Raw genomic sequence first — 15,970 nt, forward strand, 5'->3', positions numbered from 1 at the left:
ACAAATCAGTATCGAACTGTCATATTTGGATTTGGCAGAATCGCATCGGGGACAGTGATCTGAATCAACAGATCGAATCACTGTCCTTGACTTGAGCCAAATCCGAATTGAATAGGGCCTGTTTCACACAACCCTAGTGGTTGGTGTGGGAAACCTGTACCCAAAAGCTTGCAAAGAAGAATTTTTCCAACTATTTAAGTTGGTCTAATAAAATGTATCAGATTTACCCAAAGAAACTTATCTTCCCAGTGTTCAAGTATCCTGGGAATCCCAAGATCTGGGGAAGGAGGCTGGAACTTTCTCATGAAAAATATGCTTACTACTAGAAAAGAAGAGGGGTTACTTACTCTTGGCATTCAGGATAATTCACTCAAATGAGTCAACATTAGCCCTTAGCTTAATTCTGGACATGAAGGGGTGTTCGGCCCTGTGTACAGCCATTCACACGAATGGATGAATAATGGGAGGAACACTACTGCTCTGGTTTGGCAATGTTTCACTGCCACAAAGCACAGAGCAACATATCTTAGGGCTTTGCTTGAAAGCCTTGGTAGTTTATGCAAAGTGAGAGAGTGAGCGAGTGAGGAAGCCCAAGTCAGCAGCTGTATCACAGGGTGGTTGCTCCTGTTGGGGCGTTTTGTTACAGTACAGAAGTAAGAGGTAGTGGGCTCTTTTTTTGTTTCCCATACCAACATTCAGGTCAAAAGACAGGGACCTTTCCATCCCCCTGGATCGGGACCAATGAAGGTTTGCTTGAAGATGAGCTAAACCCCTCAGCTTGAGGTCCTGCAGGCACAATGACCTAGGCCTTCATGTCCACAATCAGGATGATATCAAGGCAATGAGAGAGACCTTTGTGAGACTAATGTGTCAGAACTGGGTTTATCCAATGTCAGAACTGGGTTTATCCAAACTGCCATTAGTTGCTGACAAGCTATGCATTTTATTATATACAATATGCCAGCTTGTGTGTTTCTACTTGTTTTGCAATAGTTGTTTTTGCCTTTGAGTGCCAATTCGTTTGATTCCAGGGCACTGTGACTAACTGTCCCAAGTCTTCTTCAGCACCAATAAACAGATTTAAAAACAACTGGAGGAAGAGTGATGAAAAAATGTCCTGGGAAAACCTCCAAATGGCACAAAAGACAAAAGGAAATGTATGAACACGAACTGTCAGTGCAAGCAAGTTCCCAATCTCTGGCCATTATCACTGTGAGAAGATCATTAAGAATGCTGTTTCCGCAAAACTGCTTTTTACTGCTGGCTGGGAGCCCTCTAAACCTGCAATCAGATCTGAAAGAAGAATACAGTCTTAGATTTCTTTTCTTTCCCTGAAAGGAACCCCAGATATTTTACAATCTGGTATACACAGGCTCCTTAAAATATAGCCATGTTTGGTGTGAGGAAGTGGCAGCTCTCTGGCATTCAGCATACGTCTACAACAAAAGGAAAGGGGAAATTTTGGCCACCATATTACTACCGAAGTCCTACAGCGATAAAGGACATAATTTTCCAAGTAGTATAAAATGCACAAAGTAAACTGCATTGTGCTAAATATATCTACCTTGGAAAGGTGGAGTGCTCAGCTGAACTTGTCCTTCTGGGGAGGCTACAGACCAAATTTGCTAAAGCTTACAGCATCATATCTGAATGATGAGATTCCCACCGCTCCCTTCCCCCTTCATAGGAGATGGCAGTAGAGGAGCATTAGATACATTAGAAGAGGAAGGGCTATTGCAACAGGCTTTTCCCTTATTTAATTCCTATGAACTATTAGGCAACTCACAAACTCCATTTTCCATGGAAACCAGGGCTGTGGGATGTGCAAGTGGCCAGGAGCCACATGCACCCCGACCCCACACTCAGCCACAGATGCATACTGTTGCATAAGTGCTTTGTGCTGCTCCAAATTGCACCATCCCACCACCTGTTACCAGCTATGAGAAGCACTGTAGGCCCCATCTTCCATGTTGATGCTCTTCCATGCCTACTTTTTAAGTCAATGAAAAAGTATATTCAGACTGCTTATCCCTTGTTTGGGTTCATTATAAGCATCTACTGAGCACCACATACTAAAATGGAGTGCAAAGTCCTGGGTCTGGCAGTGGGGAGAATGGGGGATGCAGCTTTGAAGTCCAAAACAGAGCTCTCTCCAGAAGAGCCCTACTAATAAGAGTAGCCTTCTATACAGTAAAAAGAACAGTCTTTGTCCACATCCTCCTTTTGGATGGTGTCAGCCCCTTATTATCCCCTGATCCCCCTGCCCTTCACTCCAAATGTAGTTAGACACCTTACACCAAAGCAGATACTCCTCTATTTCCATCCCCTACAAACAGGGAAGGGGGCCGTGGGAATCTTACCACTCAAATATGGTGCTGTAAGCTTTAGCAGATTTGGTCTGTAGCCTCTCCAGAAAGACAAGTTCAGCTGAGCACTCCACCTTTCCAAGGCAGATACATTTAGCACAATGCAGTTTCCTCTTTGCATTTTGTACTGCTTAGAAAATTACAATGTCATTTTGCTATAAGACTTTGGTAGTAATACAGTGGCCAGAACTTCCCCTTTCCTTTGTTGTAGAAGAAGCACGCTGTGTAGGGCTGTGCAAAGCCTTGGGAGCCGATTCGATTTGGAGGAGATTTGGCCTGATTCAGTGGCTGAATCTCCAAATCCGAATCGAATCAGAGAACCAATTAAAAGGTCCAAATCGATTTGGAAAAGATTCCGAGAGCTTTGATGATTTGGGCAGTCCCTGCCCACTGCAGCAGGGGGACTCAGCTAGTAAGTAGGGGGCGGGAGAAGCGGGGCTGGAGGAGGAGGACGGGACCATGGGAAGACACCCCACCCCGGCTGGCTTGCCTGGCCCCAGCTCCTGGTTGTTTAAAAAAAAAAAAAAAGCCCCTAGTCACTGGGTAGTACTGGGCGGGGGATGAGGGGGAAATTCCCACTGACCCCCACTGCCCCACACTGCATGTTTCTTTCAGGAAGGAAAAGAAATCTAAGACTATATTCTTCTCTCAGATCTGACAGCCTACTTATTATCCCCTGATCCCCCTGCTGTTTGGTTTGCTACAGAACTCATGCCTGGGTCACATCTGCTTAAACAAATCCAACCAACTAACCCCCAAAATCCAGAACTATACTGTCCATTCCTAGAGGCTAAATAAATTCAGGACATGCTCCTGCTTCCAATAAAGTCAGTGGGAGTTTTGCTATGGATCTCCCTGGGAGCAAAATTGAGCCATAATTTTGAATGTTTATTATGTAGCTAGAAAAGCTGTGGAAGAGATGTGTAACCTCTGCAGCAAGGGGCTATTTCAGGACAGTCTTTCCAGGCCAGCTTCCTTTACTGCAAAGTTTGAAGAAGTCACATTTAGCCTTGCATAGCCAGTATAGTAACCTCAATGATCTTGAGGTAGATGCAGAATTAAAAAAAAGCAGGGGGAGGAGGAGGAAAGAAGGAAATTAAGAAGAAAAGGAAAAAAAAAAAAGGAAAGAGTAGCAGCCAAATGGCTAAGGGATGCAGTGTCCAAGAAGAGGGGAGGTGTTTCAAGCCTAATCCACCCTACTGGTTGCTACTCATTGATAATGCCCAAATCCTAAACTTGCAGTTGCTGCAATGAAAAGCATCACCCATCAAAAATCTTGCCTCTTACACACTGATAAGACATTCTTTTGCAACCCTCCATTTCAGCATCACTGGTTGGTGCTTTACCTGCCATTTTTGTTGGAAATGGTCCCTGGAGAAGCTTTGATCAGACAGAAGCGGACCTATTAGAGTGGGGAGGGAAAAAAAAAGGCAGATCAACAACATATCTTTGTAATTCATATTCACAGCACTAAGTTTCAAAGGTTTCTTTCCATAATTTTATAAAGTCTATGTTTGTTTATGAATGATTCTACGCTTAAGATTGCCAGAGCAGCTTGCTCACTGCAAACTGCCCATCTCCACACCAGGCCGAAACAGCATCTTTGAGGGGAACAGGAAACCCCGTTTGTATTAATGCAATGTTATCTTTGGAGGCGTAATTACAACCTCAGTGTCAACAACGTTAAAGATTTTACTGTTCAGCGCTGAACAAACGAACTTTCTTGGTTGTACCTGGCACGGTCTTAGGTTGCACAGGTAAACTGCTGCCAGCAGACGCATGCACATTCGAGCTGAAGCAAGACAGCAGGCCGAGACAGATGGGTCTGGTTTGGGCTCGGAGGACAAAGCAAAATGCACACAGAGGAAAAGAAACCGGTACTAGCTCACCAGACATACTGCCTCATTTAGGCACCAGGATGATCTAACTGCTCTCTGACTCTGACAGCGCTTTCTGGAAATGGCAAAGGGTTAATCCAACCTCTTTAGCCATCATTAGCTGGCTGGGAAAGAAGTTTTCCCATTAAAAAAACCTAACAGCACTGTTAGTTTCACCATCTCTGATAAAGCTCCTTCCAGCAAGAGTTTGGTCAGCTTTCAGCATGGAGCGCAGAACGGCCAAGGAATCCACACAACCTTCACTGAAAGTTACTGTGGAATCATGCACAAATACACACAGCTCTCTGAAGTAAACTGATTCTTCCCCAACCCCACCAGAAATTATTGCAACTCCTAAGGGTGCACCGATAGAGATTTTTGGGCCCGACTCCGATACCTGATTTTTAAAGAGGCATATTGGTCGATACCGATCCGATGTTCTATACAGCATGGAGAGCTGCGCAGCTTGGTAAGTCTGTTGTGGTGGAAGGGGAGGAGGGAGGGAAGAAGCATGGTGGGGCAGATCAATGCTCCAGCGGTGAGGAGGGAGTGGGGCTGGGGCAGGGGACAGAGCTGCAGCTTGATTGGGGGGTGCGAGGAGGGTGGGGTGGCTCCCACTGCTGCGTGTACCCTGGGAGGGCACAGGGGTGGCATGTGCCCCTGGATCTGTGCAGGGTGGGCTGCCATGCTGGGCTTTTCCCAGCTGGGGCTGGGCCAGGCTGTGCTCAGGGCAGGCAGCGGTGCTGGGAGGGGGCTAAGCAGGGGGGCTGCAGCCACCCCAAAATTCACTGTAGTCCCCCCCCCAAGCCCTCTTCCCAGCACTGCCTCTGCCCACCCTGAATGCAGATCAGCCCAGCCCCTCCACCAGGAAGAGCCCGTTGCAGCCCCAGCCCCAGCCAGCCCTGTGCAGATCCAGAGGCACATGTCCGCTCCCCCTGCCATGCCCTCCCAGGGTGTGTGGGAGCTGCCCCCCACGATGAGCTGCAGCTCCATCCCATGCTCTGCCCTGCCCCAGCTGGGCAGCCCCAGCCCCAGCCCCACTCCTACCTCACCACAGGGGCTGTGATCTGTCCCCCCATGCCCCTTCTCTCCCCCTTCCTTGTCTACCACAACAGACTTACCAGCCACATGCAGCTCTCCAAGCTGCCGGGCTGTGCTCCTCTTCATCTGCATGTTGTGCTGCAGCTGCATGCATGCACGGGCCATTTATCAGTCACATCAGGCCAATTTCTGATGCAGCCAATTTTCTTTATATTGGTGCCCATCCAATATCGGACCAATGTATCAACGCACCTCTAGTAACTCCTGAAGTGTCCAATCCTGCAAGCTTTTCTCATATCACCAGTTCCACTTACTTCAGTGGAACCAATCCCTGTACATTTATAGGCAGAAACCATGCATGGCAATGATTTCAGTAAAATCCAAGTTGAAAACAAAGCAACAGTTAAAATTATTGTTAAGGGCAAATTCTAAACCAGAATTTCAATGCAACTGAGTTAAAGGCAAACACGTTCAGTTTAACACGACACACCAAGAAAATTCTCCCTTGCATGCCATGTAGAGCAGGGACAAGGAACCTGTAAGTCACAAAAGCCAAGTTCTACTCAAAGTACGCTCTCTCAGCCACTATTTCCTCTTCCACCGTTCACCTGCCTTATTAGTCTCCTGGTCAGCACAGACTCTGTGCTGTTGCAAAGATTTTGAGTAGGGATTTTTTTTAAAACTGATCTAGAATGGCACAGCCTGGGGTATACATGGTTTCACTGGCATACAAATGACTTATACCAGTGCAACTTATTCCCCTATCTGTGCAAGGAGAGCTCTACTGCATAACTGCATACACAGAATAGATCTTGTACTGCTTTAGCTGTACCAGTATAATGTATAAGGCAGGGTAGATTTGCATCTCATAGACTAACCAAAGTAGATTATATTTATATTCTAATTTCTCTCTCCTCCTTTTACTCTGTTTTTGGCATGTCCTTTCACAGCATCTGATGATATATATAATCTCACAAGCTTCCGTGGGCTGAAGTTTACTTCATCAGATGCTGTGAAAGGACACGCAGAAAGCAGAGTATAAGAAGGAGAGAGAAATTAGAATATAATCTACTACATATATTATACACACACACACATATATACATACACACACAAGCACAACACACACACTTTGGTTAGCTTACAAAAGGTACAAATCTACCATGTCTTCTCCTTGACCATATACAGTAAAAGCTCTGTTATCCGGCATCCCCTGGGAATGGGGGATGTCGGTTAATCAAATATTCCGGTTAATCAAACATGCGCCGTCTGGTGCACTCCCCGGTGTCAGTGCGCCAGGGGACACGGAGGGGGCCCTGCGCAGGCTGCTTTGCCCTGGGCCGTTGGCTGAAGAAGTGGCAAAGAAAAACTCCGCTCGCGGCTGCGAACACAGAAGTGGTACTTCTGGTTTCACTTTTGCCGTGTCCCTTGGATGCTGGTTAATAAGAGTTTTCTGGCTAATAAAGTGCTGGTTAACACAGCTTTTGTTGTTCTAACATGGCTAGCTATGTCTCTCTGCACATAATTAATGCATACAAAACTTATGTAGATTATATACAATTCAGGGCAGGGAACACTCCTTGTGCAAAGAGGAGCCATAAGCCTGTGTCAAAGTACACACAAATGACAGACATCAACCCCACCCAGAAGGGGTCTGATATATCATTCTGATATAAAAGGCAATACTTTTGTTTTGCGTTTTTTTCATTTTAAATGCAGGAGCAGGAAATTAAACATTAAGACAATTCAAGTTCAAATAAAACTTTTGCCCTTTCCCTTGAGGATGCTGCTGATGGAGACTAAGATTGCTGCAAAGAGCAAGTGCTTCAATTAAAACAAGATTCTTTGGGTAAATCTGATATCAATTAAAACAAGTTACTTTTAAATGCTGGTATAAAAGAAAATGTGTCTCTAACATCATTGTTAATGAACAAATGGGGCAACTTCAGACTAGAGATATCCACATATGATGCTTCAATTCCAAAATCAATCCTTACAGCTATAAAGGGAGAAGAACCATTTAATGGTTACAGTAGAAGGCGGGGATGAAGAATTCTTGGATTCTATCCCTGGCTTTACTGGGTGCTGGGAACCTCGTCTCCATCTTCCTCCTGTGCCTCTATTTCTCCATTAAGAGAATGCTTTTACCAAAAAACCCCTACATTTATTTAGTTAAAAATAGTGGGGAGAAAGGACTGGAACAAGACGATCCATCTCGCATGCTCTTCCTCTCACCTCTTTGCCCTCATTTACCTTCTCAACTCATAATACAGCCCCTCTTGTGATTTTATATTCTAGAAACACAGCTGTTTACATGGCAGTTAACTAGTAAGTGAATGAATGCACTGGGCTACCCAGGCTTGCAATCACTGCTTCTATCAAAAATCTTGGTGAAGTAACTGGGACGACTCTAGTTTCACTGCCAAAATGATGAGTTTTTAATGACAAGATGGCTATATCAGTGTAAAAACAGTGTGCCTTTTGGCAGCAAAGACAGAGCAGATGAACAAATTAAGTGCGGCAGGATCAAGCCCTAAGATATAATTCTTTAGACTTCTGGTTCTGCTAGTTTCAGGCACCAATCATGCTCCTACTAAAGGCAGTGGGAGTTTCGCCAGGGATCGCAACAGAAGCAAGCTCAAGCCCTTTGTGGACATGTATTTATTTTGTTGGCTGGGAGCTTGAAGTGCTTTTCTCCCATGCTCTGAATGACTATTGACCCGTTGTCATTACACACTCCCAACCTGTCATTCATTTTGGCAGGGACTTCTGCACCCTCTATACCGTGGGCCCTGGGGAGGATACACCTTAGATTTAAGTTAAACAGAAATCCTGCTCCTGAAGGTGATGACATTGCTCAACTTTGACCCGAATGTATTTAAGCATGGATATACTATGCTTTTATTTAATGAAACCCTAGCCACAAGTGAACTACAATAGCAAGATACCAAAGTACAAAAATGGTTAGACTGCAAATACTGATAAGCAATAATATCTACACCAAGAGATTTACTGACTATTCAATCAAAAACACCAGATTAAAGGCACCAGAAAGACCAAAATAAGTTTTTTTTTGTTTTGCAGAGTCGCATGGAAACATTTTCAATTTGGTTGAAAATAAACAGATCAAAACTGCATCGATTCCAGCACACTTGGCAACCGTGACTTTTTTATGTGAAATCCATCTTTGGAAGAGAGCGGGACAAAAATCATCCTGGAAGAAAATCCTGATGCAAAATGCGCTTTCCTTTTCCGCTCTACACAGAAGCAATCAATGAATAACACCAAAGGTTACAGTCCAATTCACATGACTCACAAACACAAGCTGTGCTTCAATAAAAGCTGCCTCCATTTTAAAAATATAAAAGTGGTCTTGTGTCACTTAAATAGATAATGTCTTCCCTGTTTAAAACGCCTAAGAACTGTCAGCACCACACTCATTTTCCAGGAACTAGTAGGCAACGGAAATTATATTAAAAGTACAAGTCAGCTTTAATGTCTTCTTGTAAACAAAACATGTTGGAGGTTATCAAAAGAGAACTAATTTGAAAAGCCTGATTCACCGCTCATCACCTGCCCCTTTATCCAATTTTTGCCTCCATCTCAGTTGGAGAAAGGGTCGCTCACCAGTTAGGGGACTAGCCTGAGAACATCAATTCACCACCCTGCTCTGCCACCAACCTCCCGTGTAACCATGAGCAAGTCATTTAGGGCTGGACTCATTCAGGCACCGAAGTCCAGGAACACAAGTCTCAAAACCTCCACCTACCCCTCCAGGTTTTAGCTGGTTCAATTCCCTAGTCTTGCATCTGTGCAAGGCTGGAACTCGCTAAGGCTTATCTGGGCTCAACAGCTCCACATCCCTCATGCTCAAGACCGATTTCTCAAGAAATTCAAGAATTTCTGTACGAATCCCTGCACCGATCTGCCCCGAGGGCGAGTGTAAATCAGGAGACTTTGATCAGACCTCACACACACCTACAGGATCAGGGATCCCACAAACCAGCAGCAGTCATTGGTTTTGTTCAAAGATGAGGTTAGAGCGAGTGACAGTGCTGGTGCTGCCGCCCCCTCGTTTTATACAATAGCCTAGTAACTAGAGCACTCAGCCAGAACGTGGGAGGCACAGGTTGAATTCCTGACGAAGGTAGAGGGGATTCAAACCCACGCATCCCATTTCCAGCCTGTAGCTCATTTTGGGGCACAAAGCTACATTCACTCCCTCCTTTTAAAGCGAGTGCATTTTGAATACAGGAATTCAACATTTATTGGGCAGGGAGACAGCGAGGAGAGACAAACGGTGCAGGCTGCAGAGCAGCCTGGAGTCTGCGTTCAGATGCCACCTTCAACCCAGGGCCGCTGCCTGGATTCAAGCAACGACGGTTTGATGCAAGTCATCTCCAGACCCATCGACAAGCCGTGGACACTGTCTTTGAATTGAAGGCTTGCCCCCCTCCGCTCCCCCCTGGGTAAAACCCAGGAAGAGGCCCTGGCGTGCAAGTCTTCCCCTCCCAAGAAATACCCTAACCGCTAGGTCGGGGACTGCCGACGAACGTTGAATTATTTGACGGTAACTCCTTCAAACAGATTTTCAACTGCAAAGCGCCTGCATAAAGGGAGGAAACGACCCATCGCTACCTCCGCGGGCCTCTGAAAAGAAAGGAGCCTTCCTTAGCCTCCGTATTCACTTATTATTTCAGGAAACGTTAACTCCGAGCGGGGTCCGGGCCGCGGGGCTGCCGTAAGTTCGGCTCGGACGTGGCCGTGAGCCCCACACCGGGGTGCCCGGCGCCCCTGCACAGCCAGGCGAGGGGCTGCGGAGGCCCCCCACGTTTCAAAGCTATACGGGCCTCTCGGCGGCCCTCCCCGGGGCTCCCACCCCTCATCACGGGGTGCCCTGCTGGGAGGGGGGGCCCGCAGGAACCGGATCGGTTTGGTTTCAGCCTCGAGAGGCGGCGCACACGGAGGGGGGGGGGAACTCTGGATGTCGGGGACCCGCGGGGGCTCCCAGGCGGCGCCGCAGCCCCTCTCCCGAGGCCGCTGGAGCCGGCGGGGCGCGTTACTCACCGGCTGGAGCGGGCGGGTCCCGGGCGCTAGGACATGGCAGCGGCAGCGGCGCGGCCTGAGGGACAGGAGGAGCCGTCAGCCCCGGGCCCGGCGCCCCGCCCCGCCCCCGCTGCGCCACGAGCGCGGAGCCCCCCCTCCTCCTCCCGCCGCCGCCCCCGGCTCCCACCTGCCTGCAACGACCGGCCGAGCTCGCAGCTCCCCGGAGCCCTTAGCAACAACCGCGGGGCACGCCGGGAGATGCGGTCCTGCGGCGCGGGCTCGGCGGCGGCTCGCGGGGAGGGGGGACTACAGCTCCCGGCGGGCCCCGCGGCACGGCGTCAGTTGGACCCATGTCGGTCATGTGACCCTGCTGCCAGACTACGGGGGACAGCGAGGGTCAGATTTAGGAAGGAGACAGTAGTGCACGGGCAACGCCTGGCCTGGCCTGGCCTGGCCTCAGGGCCCCTGCTGCCCTTAGAGGAGGGTGGGCAATTATTTTGGGCGAGCCATGACAGGCAGCCAGGGGCAGATAAATGTTAATTTTCTAAAATTTTTTTGAATTAAAAAAAATTCTAAAAGGCCTGGCGGGCTGCATCCGGCCTGTGGGCCGCTTTGTGCCCACCCCTGCATTAGAGCCACCATTGCCAGGCTGTGGCAGCCCCTCCCCCACATCACCTGCAGCCCCAGGCTTGCTCCCGCCTGAAGGGACGTTGCTGTTTTGTGCTAAACGTGTCTGCCTCGCTAGCCAAGCGTCCCCTTCCTCACCGGTGCAGTCACGCTAGAAGCAAAGTAAAGCTCCTGCTTATGAGATGCTGAGCCTGAGGGCCCGACTCGCTCTTGCGCGCCCTTGGCTATGTGTCTGCACGGCCCTGGGTCTCTTGCCTGAGCCTAGGAGCAGCAGGAGGCAACACGCCACCATCTTCGAGTTTTTGGTCCCTTAACGTGCCTCCCTGAGGTGATGAGGTGAATGCCATTTTGGCTGCTCCCGGGTGTACACCACCCTTCCCTCTGCCCAGCTCAGTGAATCCAGTTCAGCGTCTGCACTATTTAAAAACACCGATAGGAAAAGCAGAAAGGGCTTGCACGTGCTTGACATCACGATGGCTGGAAGCTCTTGGTTGCTGTTAGTGAAAAAGGGGAAAAAAAAATCCCTTTTCGCATAGATAACTTAGCCACAATTCTTCGAGTAACACGTGGCAGGGCACCAGACCGTGCATTTGGATTCAGGGAGGGGAGCGGCAAAGACGATGAAGGAGATGAAAGAGGTTTGACCTTGTGACAAAGAGCTCATATCCAAGCAAGGAGAACTTTACATAGAAGTGCTCTTGAGTCCTCCCTCTGCATTGACCTTGCTCTGACAGACAACCTGACGTTTTGCTCAAAGGATCTGCTGTTGGGGACCATGCAGACGAGTGCCTTTCCTTTGAGAGCTGTTGCAGATGATTTTGCTGCACGACACAACAGAGAGGACAGCTGCAGAGTGGACTCCTGAGGCCCGGGCTAGTCAGCACCTAAAGCAAGTTGAGTCACCAAGCTGAGGTGGCGCCTCCAGGCAGGACCAGGCAAGCATCTTGGGAGACAGGCCTGTGGAGAGACATGTGGGCTCTTGCTGTGTACTCCTTCCAAGCGGTGAGTGGGGCACCTCCGGAGCCTCTAGCCTAGTGGTGAGGTTGCTGGCTTGGGAGGGGAAGTGTCGATGGCCGAGGAACTAACTAGTGTAATGTTATCATTGGTGTCCGGGAAGGAACTAGATACACTACTGCCAAAGGGACTGCAATAGGAGTTCTTTATTCTTTATTTAAATATTGATTCTGTTGTGTTTTTCCAAGTGTTTGACTCTATTTTCTTTCCCTGAATGATTTCCTTGTTTTGGCTCAGACTCTGGGTAAGTTGCAAGCAGGGGAATTCTGTGTTCAGGCACCCGCAGCAGGTGTATTTATTTTTCTTAGGTTCCTGTTGCGGCTTGAATGTGGTTTACTTATTTGTTGAGAAGGACCTAGACATATTGAACCCAACCCTTATTGCCACTGTTAATTAGAAAGGTCACATACCGTGTATAGCCTCGTGACTTCATCCTTTGCTCCTATTTCTAGCTATCAGGGTTGTTGCACGGCTCTGTCATCACAGGGGATGTGGAAGTCATGCTTGTTATCTAGTTTCACAGCATGGTAGGTGGGAAACGTTATTTTACTCTCTTTTGCGTAAACAGGAGGGAACTAAGAAGAAAGAGCTGAAGTGACTTGTCCAACAGGCCAAATGTGGCAGAACAAGCGCTGAATGCTGTCTCCTCAGTCCCAGGCTGTGTCCTTAACTACAGGACCATCCCGTTGCTTTGGTCCTTATTCACTTACTTTTTGGGTAGGAATTTGGGAGGACTTTTTAGGTGTCTTGTTTCTAAAACTCCATGGGCACCTTCCTGTGCTGTAGTAACAGGACTTGGCCCAAGCAGGGGGTGTTACCGTATAGCTATAGCACTGGGTGGGGGTTACGGTTACTGTCGAGTCACTAATTTAATACACTGTACACTGTTGTCAGTGAAGCTATTTCAGTACAAATAAGTGTGTAAGGAGAGGAGGATCAGGCCCACATCTCACATCCATCTGCGAATGGCTGAGCTGAAGTGTGTGAGAGGCAAGGATTTGCGTGGATGATATTTTCTATTGGATAAAATGCCTGGTTGGTATAAACTTTGGCAAGCTTTTTTAAATGCAGTGTGTTCTTCTGGTCTGAAGGAAAAGCCCGCACAGCAAGGATTCCAGTTTCGAGCCAGCAGAGGTCACTCTGCCTCTAGTGAAGCTTCAGCCCTGCTAGAAACCAGCTGGATTGCAGCCTTTGAAAACAGGCAGTGTGTCTGCATTGCAAGGGAAGGTGTGGTGCGATGCTCGCTGTAATTCCAGCTGGCCTGGGTGACTGTAGCAGTGAAAGCTCATGTCAGCCTGCTGTGTTCTTTTATTTGATAGAAAATAGGGTTCTGGGTTGGAAAAAGGCTCTAAAGTTGCATCTCCTTGCTAAGGCAAGTTATAGATATGAAACTGTATTAGTAAATGTTAAAAATCATAGTTACTGGTATTTACATGGCTTTGTAGAGACTGACGAGAATGTAGGACCCCACATCTGGTAGCTACATGGTACATATGTTGATACAATCTAGAACAGGGGTGGGCAAAATGTGGCCCGCGGGCCAGATACGGCCTGCCAGGCCATTCTATCTGGCCTGCGGGGCCCCTAAAAATTTTAGAAAATTAATATTTATCTGCCCTGGGCTGCCTGTCATGCAGCCCTCGATGGCTTGCCAAAACTCAGTAAGTGGCCTTCTGCCCAAAATAATTGCCCCTGATCTAGAACATACAGTTAGTCATGCAGCCTACATTAGCTCAGGGTATAAGGGTTAAAAAATGCCATTATCATGGTGTGAGAGGGAGAGACATAATGCCCTGTCCATGGTGACTGCATCAGGACAGAATGTAAGGTGCCTAGACCTTTTGGGACAATGAATTTAGCATACGGTGTACAATTGCTGGGGTGGGGAAGAGTCAAAGGCATTAACAGTCTTTGTCAGTTAGTCAAGGCTTTTTCAGTAGATGTGATATCTTTTATTAGACCAGCTGAGTAGTTGAAAAAAAGTTCTCGGCAAGCTTTCCAGTGCAAACACCCTTCTTCAGGCATGGGGAGTCTCTGCTGTTTTGCGATTCCAAGGAATGAGAGTAGCTAAAAGCCTGGCAGGATGTCAGTGAGAATGCGACTAGGTAGAAATTAGAAAGACAAAAGGTAAAGCAGGAAAGGGGAGGGGGAAAAAAGGCGGGTGGGGAAAGGCCATAAGGAGAAACCTCAGTTAGTGGCGCGTGCGGGGTGTTAGTCTGTTCCCTTGGTCTCGCTTCTGGCTGGCAGTCTCAGGCAGCTGCTTTCATATTGGCAGTGGCCGGTGATGCATTCAACATAGATGTCTCTCAACCACTGGATGCTATGAGCCCCCTCATCGGTTTTGAGTAATGGTGGGGTACTCTACAGGTGTGCAGGCCACTTTGATTGCTTGGGTCCCACGCTCCAAGTGCTTCAACAATCAGTGCTTGCATCATCACATCATACCCCATCTCCCTTAGGGCCTGTATTTGGTCATCAACCCTGTTATGCCAGGCACCAGCACAGAGATGGAGAGTTTACAGACTAACTAGACAGGACAGATGTAGGATAGGGAAGACATGGAACATACAAGCAATGTGAACATTTGTGATAGCTGAAAAATTGCAGGCTGCATCTTCTAGTCTTTTGCTTGCAGTTAAGAGAAGATTGGCTAAATAAGGGAAAGAGGGATAGGGGGGCTTGAAACCAAGGGGTGTGGGAGGCAGGATAGGGCCTCAGGTTTGCTAGTCATAGTAAATACAGTGTTAAAATATATCCTCTCCCCCTTAGGAAAACCAGTAGATTTCCCCCTAAAGTGATCATAGGAGAAGCAGCTGCTGCCTCTCAACTAACAAGATAAAGCAGGGATGGGCAATTATTTAGCCCGGAGGGCTGCTTAACAACTTTTGATGACCTGTGGAGGACCACAAGGGTAGCCCTGCCCCTTCACAGGTGCCCCGATCACCATCTTGGGTGTGGAAGTCCCACCCCTAACCCCTGATCTTTGCCACCAGAAGTTCCCCCAACCCTGGCCCCTGAAGTACTCCTTTTGAGATGGGGGGAGGTTGCCAGGTTGGAACCAGAAAAAAAAAATTAAAAATCAAACATCCACTACAGCCCAGCAGCAGGCCCTTGGGGTGTTCCTGGCCGGTAGCAGGCAGGCAGACCCTGCCCTGACAGCACATGGCTCCCAGGGGTGCTGTATGTGGCAGCAAGGAGCCAGCCCAGCTCACTGGCACACCTTCAAGCCAGATCAAGCTGGCTTTGTGCCAACACATGGGGCTTCCAGCACTACAGGAGGGAGCCTCCCCGCAGGCAGGAGTGTCCCTGCCCCCCTTGCCAGTTGTCTAGTCATACACCATCGTACTTGGTGCCTCCACATGGGGCTTCCCCTTTCTGAGGGGCAACTGCGGGCCAGTAATAATTGTTTTTTGGAGGGGCCATGGGCCAGGCAGAATAGCCTGAAGGGCTGGATCTGGCTCATGGGCCGTATTTTGCCTGCCTCGAGATAAGGGATGATCTTGTGAGCGGGACCATCATCCCTTGACTTGGAGGGGCTTCTGCTCTGCTGTAGAGCTTCTGTGTGACATTGAACCAAGTCTTTTTGTCTTTCTGGAGACGAGCAATGGCTGCTATATAGAGTGAGAAACTCCATTATTATGGCAACAGGGGCTGGTTAAGTGCTTTTGATAGACTGGTTGCATAATGTTTTTTTTGCACTGTTTTCATCTCCTCCTAACTTTCAGTAACAGCAGGGTTCTTCTGTAGAACGTATAACTGTGTGAGAGGGAGAAAGTATAGAGATTGCCTGTTGGAAAGTGCAAACAGATAATGATTAGGCAGCTGGCAAATAGGGACTTCTGATATCTATTTATTTGGCTGTTGCAAATACACGTTCTCCTTACCCTCATCCTCCCTCTCCTACTCCTGATTATTTGCTATGTGCTGCAGTTGTGCCTTGTCTTAATTAGGCTGCAAGTTCAGTTGGGCAGGAGTGTCTTGCATTTAGCACTCCTGGAG

At 48.1% G+C, this 15,970-nt stretch overlaps 1 protein-coding gene and 1 long non-coding RNA gene across 3 annotated transcripts in view; one reads left to right on the plus strand and one right to left on the minus strand.

Annotated features, from left to right (window-relative positions):
* Nucleotides 1–10,608, minus strand: part of SCAMP4 (secretory carrier membrane protein 4) — a 30,296-nt gene extending 19,688 nt beyond the window's left edge. The window contains exons 1-3 of one of the 2 annotated variants that reach the window (XM_014599796.3): nt 10,518–10,605; nt 10,352–10,406; nt 3,713–3,768 (exon numbers count right to left, since the gene is read on the minus strand). In XM_014599796.3, the coding sequence (XP_014455282.1) occupies nt 3,713–3,719 (7 nt within the window). In that variant the 5' untranslated portion in view covers nt 3,720–3,768; nt 10,352–10,406; nt 10,518–10,605. Of the gene's footprint in view, nt 1–3,712; nt 3,769–10,351; nt 10,407–10,517 lie in introns of both variants that reach the window. The other variant, XM_014599797.3, reaches the window with a different exon arrangement.
* Nucleotides 10,609–10,769: 161 nt separating this feature from the next.
* LOC109283713 (uncharacterized) overlaps nt 10,770–15,970 on the plus strand; it is an 83,064-nt gene continuing 77,863 nt past the window's right edge. The window contains exon 1 of the long non-coding RNA XR_002090984.2: nt 10,770–11,959. This is a non-coding gene — a long non-coding RNA (uncharacterized LOC109283713). The remainder of the gene's footprint in view (nt 11,960–15,970) is intronic.

Source organism: Alligator mississippiensis, chromosome 16, assembly GCF_030867095.1.
Source record: "Alligator mississippiensis isolate rAllMis1 chromosome 16, rAllMis1, whole genome shotgun sequence".
Classification (NCBI taxonomy): Eukaryota; Metazoa; Chordata; order Crocodylia; family Alligatoridae; genus Alligator; species Alligator mississippiensis.